This window comes from Nanorana parkeri, unplaced genomic scaffold (assembly GCF_000935625.1).
Source record: "Nanorana parkeri isolate BGI_ZX_2015 unplaced genomic scaffold, ASM93562v1 scaffold1765, whole genome shotgun sequence".
Taxonomy (NCBI): domain Eukaryota; kingdom Metazoa; phylum Chordata; class Amphibia; order Anura; family Dicroglossidae; genus Nanorana; species Nanorana parkeri.
Window position 1 is genome coordinate 240495 of NW_017308033.1, and position 10878 is coordinate 251372.

The 10878-nt window shown below is 52.7% G+C and overlaps 1 protein-coding gene across 1 annotated transcript in view; it reads right to left on the reverse strand.

Annotated features, from left to right (window-relative positions):
* The window catches only part of DNAI1 (dynein axonemal intermediate chain 1), a 140556-nt gene extending 132997 nt beyond the window's left edge, over window positions 1-7559 (reverse strand). The window contains exons 1-8 of the mRNA XM_018571473.1: window positions 7512-7559; window positions 7286-7354; window positions 6518-6616; window positions 4702-4782; window positions 2223-2349; window positions 694-739; window positions 375-521; window positions 163-247 (exon numbers count right to left, since the gene is read on the reverse strand). Coding sequence (XP_018426975.1) covers window positions 163-247; window positions 375-521; window positions 694-739; window positions 2223-2349; window positions 4702-4782; window positions 6518-6616; window positions 7286-7354; window positions 7512-7532 — 675 coding nt within the window. The 5' untranslated portion in view covers window positions 7533-7559. The remainder of the gene's footprint in view (window positions 1-162; window positions 248-374; window positions 522-693; window positions 740-2222; window positions 2350-4701; window positions 4783-6517; window positions 6617-7285; window positions 7355-7511) is intronic.
* Between the last annotated feature and the right edge of the window lie 3319 nt (window positions 7560-10878).

Sequence of the window (10878 nt, forward strand, 5' to 3'; positions counted from 1 at the left end):
CCTTCAGGGGAAGGATCAGCACCAGGTCCACTCCGCCTTCAGGGGAAGGATCAGCACCAGGTCCACTCCGCCTTCAGGGGAAGGATCAGCACCAGGTCCACTCCGCCTTCAGGGGAAGGATCAGTACAAGGTCCACTCTGCTTTCAGGGGAAGGATCAGTACCAGGTCCATGTCCGTCTTCAGGATAAGGATCAGCACCAGGTCCACTCCACCTTCAGGGGAAGGATCAGTACCAGGTCCACTCCACCTTCAGGGGAAGGATCAGTACAAGGTCCACTCCGCCTTCAGGGGAAGGATCAGTACCAGGTCCATGTCCGTCTTCAGGATAAGGATCAGCACCAGGTCCACTCCACCTTCAGGGGAAGGATCAGTACCAGGTCCACTCCGCCTTCAGGGGAAGGATCAGCACCAGGTCCACTTCACCTTCAGGGGAAGGATCAGCACTGGGTCCACCCTCATTCATGTAAAGGATCAGCACCAGGTCCACTCCACATTCAGGGGAAGGATCAGCACCAGGTCCACTCCACATTTAGGGGATCATACAGCATGGGGCCCCCAAAATCAAGGGAAAGATCAGCACTGAGCCCACTCCAAATTCGGGGGAAATTATCCGCACCGGGTCCACTGCACATTCAGGCACCAGGAAGGCCCCATCACCTGTGTGGATGTATCTACAGTACCTGAGCTTCTGACTTCCCGTCTGTGTCTCCGGGCTCTGCGCTCTCACTGGGCTGAGTCTCTGCGGGACATAAAGATGAGAAAGGAAGAGAGTTACTACAGAGGAGAGAGCACAAGGCGGCCGTCTCTGCTACGTGCGGTCTGTGCGTTCACACAGCGTGCTGCTCACAGAGGAGGACCTAAAGCAGCAGCTTCATCTCTTTATACCATTTAATGTAACACTAACACATGCATTAGGCATCCGTCCATCCAATCCTCCGTCCATCCTTCCATCTGTCCGTCCATTCATCCATCTCTCTATCCATCCACGAGTCCGTCCGTCTATGCATCATCCATCCATCCGTCCATTCCTCCGTCCATCCATCCGTCCGTCCGTCCGTTCATCCATCTGTCCGTCCGTTCATCCATCCGTCCGTCCGTTCATCCATCCGTCCGTCCGTTCATCCATCCGTCCGTCCGTCCATCCATCCTTCCTCCGTCCATCCATCCATCCGTCCGTCCATCCGTCCGTCCGTCCGTCCATCAATCCATCCATCCGTCCATTCCTCCGTCCATCCATCCGTCCGTCCGTCCGTTCATCCATCTGTCCGTCCGTTCATCCATCCGTCCGTCCGTTCATCCATCCGTCCGTCCGTTCATCCATCCTTCCTCCGTCCATCCATCCATCCGTCCGTCCATCCGTCCGTCCGTCCGTCCATCTGTCCGTCCGTTCATCCATCCGTCCATACATACATCCGTCCATCCATCCATCCATCCATGCATCATCCATCCTTCCTCCGTCCATCCATCCCTCTGTCCGTCCATCCATTCCTCCGTCCGTCCATCCATCCATTCCTCCGTCCGTCCATCCATTCCTCCGTCCGTCCATCCATCCATCCCTCCGTCCGTCCATCCATCCCTCCGTCCGTCCATCCATCCATCCCTCCGTCCGTCCATCCGTCCCTCCGTCCGTCCATCCGTCCTTCCGTCCGTCCATCCGTCCCTCCGTCCATCCATCCCTCCGTCCATCCATTCATCGTTTGTAAAGTTTACTGCCTTCCTCCTCTCAGTATATAAAGGTCTGACATGTGCCAGAGCCCAGCGCCTAAATATCACAATCCAGGCAGGCCTGCAATCCTCGGGTGCTGCAATGGCCTCCAAAGCTACAACCAATCCAGACAGCTGCATAAAGAGCCGGGCTCAGCAGCATGTTCGAGACGTCCGGAACCCCCCCTCCCCCCAGACACTCACATAAAACTGAAGCATGATGGGAGTGGGAGTGGTTATAGTTGGCTGGACAACAGCTTTTTTTTCTTGCCAGTGTCCTCCTGTAGGGGGCAGTATAACCCAATTGTCTCTAAATATCTGTATCCTGTGTCCCGTAATGAACCCCAAGAAGTGGATTTTACAGGAAGCAAAAATAATCTGTTTTATGACACCGAATGCGGCAGATTTCCGGTTGGTTAACTCTTTCCATGGTTCCATGACACCCCCGAGTGGCCCGGCCTTGTCCCCACATCCTAGCCTAGCATTGGATTACATCACAATCATCAGCGGCTTCTCACCTTCAATGACTCCGAACTTCGCCTTCTGCCGTCGCGCCTCGTCCGAGTCCTTGTGTAACATGTTCCCATCCAGGGAGAAGTGTACCGCCAGCTGGTCCACAATGTTGATGGGTCTGTACGCCCGTTCCTGTACACAGAGAGCATACCATGGGGCAGAGGACACACGTGAAGGGACACAGAGAGCATACCATGGAGCAGAGGACACACGTGAAGGGACACAGAGAGCATACCATGGGGGCAGAGGCCACACGGGAAGGGACACAGAGAACATACAATGGGGCAGAGGACAGACGTGAAGGGACACAGAGAACATACCATGGGGCAGAGGACACACATGAAGGGACACAGAGAACATACCATGGGGCAGAGGACACACGTGAAGGGACACAGAGAGCATACCATGGGGGCAGAGGACACACGTGAAGGGACACAGAGAGCATACCATGGGGCAGAGGACACACATGAAAGGACACAGAGAACATATCATGGAGCAGAGGACACACGTGAAGGGACACGGAGAACATACCATGGAGCAGAAGACACACGTGAAGGGACACAGAGAGCATACCATGGAGCAGAAGACACACGTGAAGGGACACAGAGAGCATACCATGGAGCAGCAGAGGACAGACGTGAAGGGACACAGAGAACATACCATGGGCAGGGGACACACATGAAGGGACACAGAGAGCATACCATGGATCAGAAGACACACGTGAAGGGACACAGAGAACATATCATGGAGCAGAGGACACACGTGAAGGGACACAGAGAGCATACCATGGGGCAGAGGACACACGTGAAGGGACACAGAGAACATACCATGGAGCAGAGGACAGACGTGAAGGGACACAGAACTCCATCTGTCTCAGTTTTATCTATTCACAGAGACGCTCCAGGTAAACACTCCACATATGTCAATCAGGGTACTGGAGGTCAACTTTCTTCATATAGGGGGCCCCAAAAATGGCCCCTTACATTACCAAGGGGCCACACGTAATATTCAGTGGATGTAATGCTTCAGAAAACTGTCAGAGACTGCAGACATGGTACAGGAGATGGTCAGAGACTGCAGACATGATACAGGAGGTGGTCAGAGACTGCAGACATGATACAGGAGATGGTCAGAGACTGCAGACATGATACAGGAGATGGTCAGGGACTGCAGACATGATACAGGAGGTGGTCAGGGACTGCAGACATGATACAGGAGATGGTCAGAGACTGCAGACATGATACAGGAGATGGTCAGAGACTGCAGACATGATACAGGAGGTGGTCAGGGACTGTAGGCATGATACAGGAGATGGTCAGAGACTGCAGGCATGATACAGGAGATGGTCAGAGACTGCAGGCATGATACAGGAGGTGGTCAGGGACTGCAGACATGATACAGGAGGTGGTCAGGGACTGCAGGCATGATACAGGAGATGGTCAGAGACTGCAGACATGGTACAGGAGATGGTCAGAGACTGCAGACATGATACAGGAGATGGTCAGAGACTGCAGACATGATACAGGAGGTGGTCAGGGACTGCAGACATGATACAGGAGATGGTCAGGGACTGCAGACATGATACAGGAGGTGGTCAGGGACTGCAGACATGATACAGGAGGTGGTCAGGGACTGCAGACATGATACAGGAGGTGGTCAGGGACTGCAGACATGATACAGGAGGTGGTCAGGGACTGCAGACATGATACAGGAGGTGGTCAGGGACTGCAGACATGATACAGGAGGTGGTCAGGGACTGCAGACATGATACAGGAGGTGGTCAGGGACTGCAGACATGATACAGGAGGTGGTCAGGGACTGCAGACATGATACAGGAGGTGGTCAGGGACTGCAGGCATGATACAGGAGATGGTCAGAGACTGCAGGCATGATACAGGAGATGGTAAGAGGATAAAGACATATTACATAAGACTAGGGGGTGGGCAACTCCAGCCCTCCAGCTGTGCTTTAACTACAAATCTCAACATGCCTCTGGGAGTCATGCCTGTAGCTGTCAGTCCTGCAATGCCTCATGGGACTTGTAGTTCCAGCTGGAGGGCCGGAGTTGCCCACCGCTGCCTAAGACTGTTAAGATCACCGCTATTGCCAGCCCTTTACAAATCAGCAGTGACAATGCTTAGAGCTACGCCCCTCGTCACATTTTCTCACCCCTATGTAGTACAGTCTACAGGAGAGTGACAACTCTGCTCCGAATTCAGGAGCAGTGCAGCATTGTTGTCACCCCATCACAGGGGGACTCAGAGAAAACTGTGACTGCCGCTGGACTTATAATAAAATACTGCTGTTTGTGTTCCTTTACAGGGGACGGAAATGTTCTTCTATGAGGCTCTTTATGTGCTGCCACTGGACCTGCTCAACCAGCAGGATCCAGTAAAGGCGGAGTGCCCCTTTAATAGTACATGGGTAAGAAGTACATTGGAGCTCTTTGATGGGATCTGGTGACTCGGGTTCGCTGGATCTTACCTTGAAGTTGTACCGCACAATGTTCTGGGGGGCGTGAGGGTTGTTTGCGGTCAGGATTCGAGTGAATTCCTCTTTAAGTTCCTTCAAAGGAAATTGAATAAATTAGTGATGACGATGCTGGGACAGCCACTCTCATCAGAAGCAGCACTGAATTAGTAGAGGCTTGCTGCGGCAAGTCAGATAGAGCCCGCCTCATTTCCTGGCTGGAAGATGCCCACCATCATCTAGCCCTTTCCTCCCCAGCCTGACTGTCCCTGGCCCCGCCCCTTTCATTTACTGAATTTCTCTCTTTCAATCATAGAAGCTCAGTGTCACATGTGCGTGCAAATACAACCTGCCTGGGACCACCCACTCCTCCAGACTGAGACCCGCCCATCCAGGCACTATTTGCATAACTCCTCCCACTGCTTGCATCAGGGCTGGGGGCTCTTAGGAAGCTGTGCAAAGCACCCTGCCAGCTCCTCCAACCAGCCCCCTCACATTAAGGTTATAGATTTATTTATTTTTACTCTTGCCTCTGGTACCCGCCCCCCTCTATAAGGGAGCCCAGGACAGCTCTGCAGGAATATTGCAAAAACATTAAAGGGAACCTGTCACTTCTAAATACAGAGGGGAGGAGGTAGCACTCTATATATGCTGCCCCGCACCCTGGAAACGCATGCAAATTCAGACGTTGCGTTCCCCCCTTGGCTCCACCCACATTCTACAAAACAATGCGTCTGCCATTCACGAGGTCGCCGAGTCGCCTCCATTGTGGGCTGTTCCTGAATTCCATCCCTGCATACTCCATGCAGCCCAAATGCCGCAGGTGTAATGGGTTGTCACTGTCTATAATGAGCAATAACATGGACAGCCTCTCATCTAGAGCAGTGTTTTTCAACCTTTTTTGTGCAAAGGCACACTTTTTTCATGAAAAAAATCACGAGGCACACCACCATTAGAAAATGTTAAAATTTTTTACCTCTGTGCCTATATTGACTATATATAAAGTAATTCTCTTGAATAGGAATCAAATAAACACAAAGAAATTATTTTATAATTGCTCATATTTCTGTTCAATCCATGACTTAACTTCACACTTCACACAAATACGTTTTAAATTCAAACTGTAGCACTGACGTAGCCCTGGTTAAAGTAGGGTTCAGTGGGGTCTCACTAGTCTTGGTTAAACCCCACAGAGCCCTGGTGAGACCCTACCAAGCCCTGCTTTAACCAGGGCTCTGTAGGGTCTCACCAGAGCTATGTGGGGGTCTCACCAGCCTGGTTAGACCCCTCAGAGCCCTGGTGAGATCCCACACTGCCCTGGTTAAACCCGGACTCTGTAGGGTCTCACCAGCACCAGGGCTCCGTAGGGTCTCAAGGATAGTAGGACATGCTGGGTGAGTGACGAAGAATAAGATAAACTGCGGCCTCCCCTCCAGTCTTCTATCTGACCTCCGTCCTCCCCTCCAGTCTTCTATCTGACCTCCGTCCTCCCCTCCAGTCTTCTATCTGACCTCCGTCCTTCCCTTCAGTCTTCTATCTGACCTCCGTCCTTCCCTTCAGTCTTCTATCTGACCTCCGTCCTCCACTTCAGTCTTCTATCTGACCTCCGTCCTCCACTTCAGTCTTCTATCTGACCTCCGGGTCCCCACAGTCATAGGAAGTCCCGGGTCCCCACAGTCATAGGAAGTCCCGGGTCCCCACAGTCATAGGAAGTCCCGGGTCCCCACAGTCATAGGAAGTCCCGGGTCCCCACAGTCATAGGAAGTCCCGGGTCCCCACAGTCATACACAGGAAGGTGTCATCCCCGTCCGGGGTCCCCAGCAATACTCACGGCCTCGGAGAGCTCCAGCTGGTCCAGAGGTTTAACCAAAGTCTTGGGCTGCATCCATTCATCGGCCCCATCCCCCATATCTGTGGAGTCATCTTCATCCTGAAACAGGAAGGTTATCATCAATAGAAGACATGGGAGCACAATGACCGCACCGGGTCTGTATATGACATCACAGCACAGCGCCATGGAGTATGTCAGAGCTATGGAAACATGGGTGGGCTGTATACACTGTGCTGTACATCTATACTACACAGGGCACTATGACCTCCTAGAAGCACTGTGCTGCACTATAACCTTTGCACCAGGGGTCTCAAAATCAAATAAATTGGGGGGCCACTGGGCGTGCTTTCTTCCTTTCATGGGGGCCACATGAGGAGAGATAGTGAGTAACACATCTGCCTGAAGCAGAACCCCTGAGCCCTTCAAGACTCATCTGCACCCCGTGTCTCAGACACCTCCTTGCTCCCTGGGTTCCAGTGTCCCTCCATGTTCTGTGCCTCCTCCATGCACTCAGGTTGGACCCCGTGGTTGTCTCAGACCACCTGACATGGTGACATCTTGTGTCTGGACTATTCGGGTGAATCCCAGACAGGTGGCTGCTGCAAAAGGTCAGCGCCCCCTCTCTGTCCCTGGGCCCCACTGCTGACCTGATGGGGCAGCAGGGCCCTGCCTGTGGGTTGGTGCTCTGAGATCCCGGCTCCGCCCTATACACAGTATATATAAATATATATATATATCTCAGGATATCTGGAGCTCCGCTCTCCTCACCCTCCGCCTAGAAATCGTCTTCATCTGTTTGGTGACATTCGGCTTCTGAGTCTGGACCGGCGCGACGCTCTGCAAAAGACACAACAAACGTCAAGAGAAGGCCGGGAGAGATGCTCTGCAACAAGCCATAGAAGGACGCGATGCTCTGCACGGTGCAGGCTGCTAGGAATATCAGAGGTGTACAGAGGGCAGACATCCAGCAACAAGGAGCTCAGCCCGGCATTACCTGCTTGGCTCTGGTCGGCATGCTGACACCACCTGGAACGGGCTCACTGAGGTCACTGCACCTGAAACAAAATGGAGAAAGAAACGTCATTCCGAAAGAGGGGCCCCAACCTCACCGGACAGCAGGATAGGGGACGAACAACATCAGAGGCCACAAGGTGCTGCATGTGCCTTTAAATCTTGTCCTGGGCACCGGAGAACCCCCGGACCTGGATGGACTCGGGATTCAAGTCTTAGCCAGAGCCTACCACATCCCACAATGCATTGGGGACATATCAGTAGTCTATAGGAGGTGCATGCAGCCACATTTGGGGCTCCTGGGATGAAGGGGAGGAGTCTCACTCAGGGGCCCCTTTTCAGATTTACAGTTTGGGTGATAAGAGATCCAGAGAGGGCGCAGGGCACCTGGCCCACAGAAAGAGCACCTATCACACACACACACACAATGTGACCCTCTGCCCTTCCCCCCACAATGCAGTGCTGGGGGCCTGGACAGCCAATCACCTGCCTTGAGCGTGGTCACATGGGGGGCACGGCCCAGTGTAAGCTCCAGGCAGAGAGCATTTGCAGTAGGAGCCTCCCATGACAGGAATACAGTAGCTGCTATTCTCGAACTTCTAACAAGCCGAGTTGTCATGCTCATCCTCTGGATTCGGTGCTTTAGTCATCACTAACCCCCAGCATTAATGCAGTTCACAGAGTCAGAATAAATTCAAAAGTCCGAACACGGAGTACTGAAGCCAGAGGCTCACCATGACGAGCAGCAACCAGTATTTTCAGCAATGTCAGCTTTGTTTCTCTCCTGATTTTCCTCTACAAACACATACGCCAGCCGCCCGTGTACACCACCTCACACACACCGACCTCCGGAACCCCGACTTGTCATACCCATCCCCGGTACCTGCAGCAGGTTCGATGTCCTCAAGCTGAGCGGAAGTTGATGTCTGGTTGCCGGGATACGGGCGGACGCGCTCAGCTGTTTGTTAGATGTGCACGCTCACAGGCGTTCATGCGGCTGGGAGAGCGGTTGTCACGGTGACGGGGCGGGGTGTGCTGTGTGACCCCTATCCCCTGTCCGCACACCACATGACCCCGTCCCTTGTCCACACACGGTACGACCCCGTCCCTTGTCCATACACCACATGACCCTGTTCCCTGTCCGTCCACACACACATGACCCTGTGCCCTTTCCGTCCACACACACATGACCCCGTCCCCTTTCCGCACACACACATGACCCCGTCCCCTTTCCGCACACCAAATGACCCCGTTCCCTGTCCACATGACCCCATCCCCCGTCCACACACTCGGATCAAGGGTCTGGTATGGAATTTTATGGGGGACCCCACGCCCCCCCCCCATTTTTTTGGGGTGGGGTTCCTCCTTAAAATTCCTATCAGACCTTAACCCCTTCATGACTGAGGCCCAAGGGGACCCACCAGACACAATATTTAAAGGAATTTTTTATTGTTACCCTTTAAGTGATGATGAAGTCACGGCTCCTTTATAAACTGTATTTTTTTAAAGTGTTTTTTTTCCCCATTGATTCCTGTCCCCCAGGGCAGTACCTGGACCCCCATACATGTCCCCCAGGGCAGTACCCGGATCCCCATACATGTCCCCTAGGGTGTCCCCCAGGGCAGTACCCGGATCCCCATACATGTTCCCCAGGGCAGTACCCGGATCCCTATACATGTTCCCCAGGGCAGTACCCGGATCCCTATACATGTCCCCCAGGGCAGTACCCGGTACCCCATACATGTCCCACAGAGCAGTACCCAGACCCCATACATGTCCCCCAGGGGAGTACCCGGATCCCCATACATGTTCCCCAGGGCAGTACCCGGATCCCCATACATGTCCCCCAGGGCAGTACCCTGATACCCATACTTGTCCCCCAGGGCAGTACCCGGATCCTAATACATGTCCCCCAGGGCAGTTCCCAGATCCCCATACACCTATTTATGGCCAATAACTTGCATATAAGCCTTCAAAATGGGGACATTTGATTTTCCGAGTTCGGGTCCCATAGACTTTTATTGAGTTCGAATTCAAACTTTTTTCATGTTCTAAAGTTTGAACACGGGGGTGTTCTGCCTATCACTACTAGGCACTGACCACTAACGTACCTGCGCCTGTCCGAACACCCGAACAGTCACTGCATCTGATTGAATTTTCTACTCGGCTTCTTTGATTTCCCAATCAATGTTTGATTGGGAAACTATGGCATAGATTCCATGTGTGATCCTGAAATTGGAGCTTTAATAAAACATTTCATGCAATATGGTAAAACATCGGAGCAAAGTGAGGTGGAACCATGGGCTTAGAAAGACCAATCATAGTGCATGTCTTATAGGCAGCATAGATCCAAATGAACATAAACATGCCCTAAACACGCCGCATTTGTGTGAATGGAACCTAAATGTCAAAGGAAGGAAAATACACACTGTGGGGCCCCATAGTCTCAATGCCCAGTGTCAGTTACAAAGAATGTGGATCGAGCACACTTGCAGTATCAAAATCTTAAGCTGTGGCCGCTGACGGCTTCTTTAGCATCAATGTCGTCATTGGTTGCTATAAAGCTGTGGGGTGGCTTTGTCGTCATTAGTTGCTATGAGGTGGTCTGGGGGCTTTGTCGTCATTGGTTGCTATGAGGCGGTCTGGGGGCTTTGTCGTCATTGGTTGCTATGAGGCGGTCTGGGGGCTTTGTCGTCATTGGTTGCTATGAAGCTGTCCGCGGCTTTGTCCTCATTGGTTGCTATGAAGCTGTCCGCGGCTTTGTCATCATTGGTTTCTATAAAGCTGTCGGCGGCTTTGTCATCATTGGTTACTATGAAGCTGTCGGCGGCTTTGTCATCATTGGTTACTATGAAGCTGTCGGCGCCTTTGTCGTCATTGGTTGCTATGAAGCTGTCGGCGCCTTTGTCGTCATTGGTTGCTATGAAGCGGTGGGGTGGCTTTGTCGCCATTGGTTGCTATGAAGCCGTCGGGCGGCTTTTTTGTCATTGGTTGCTATGAAGCTGTCGGTGCCTTTGTCGTCATTGGTTGCTAAGAAGGCGTCGGGCAGGTTTGTCGTCATTGGTTGCTATGAATCTGTCGGCGGGTTTGTTGTCATTGGTTGATATGAAGCTGTCGGGGGCCAGGGGAGAGGCAACAAAGTATGCTGTGCAGGCCGCCCGACGGCATTCAACAATGTCATTGGTTGCTAGGGAGTGAGCGGGCGGGCACCCCACAAGCCACCTGCCTGATTCCTAGCAACCAATTACATCATCGGTCGCTAAAGACGCTGTCGGCGGGCACAGCTTGTGATTTGGGGAGGGGAGGAAGGGCGCCGTGCTCCATCCACATTCTTTGGAAATTACATTTTG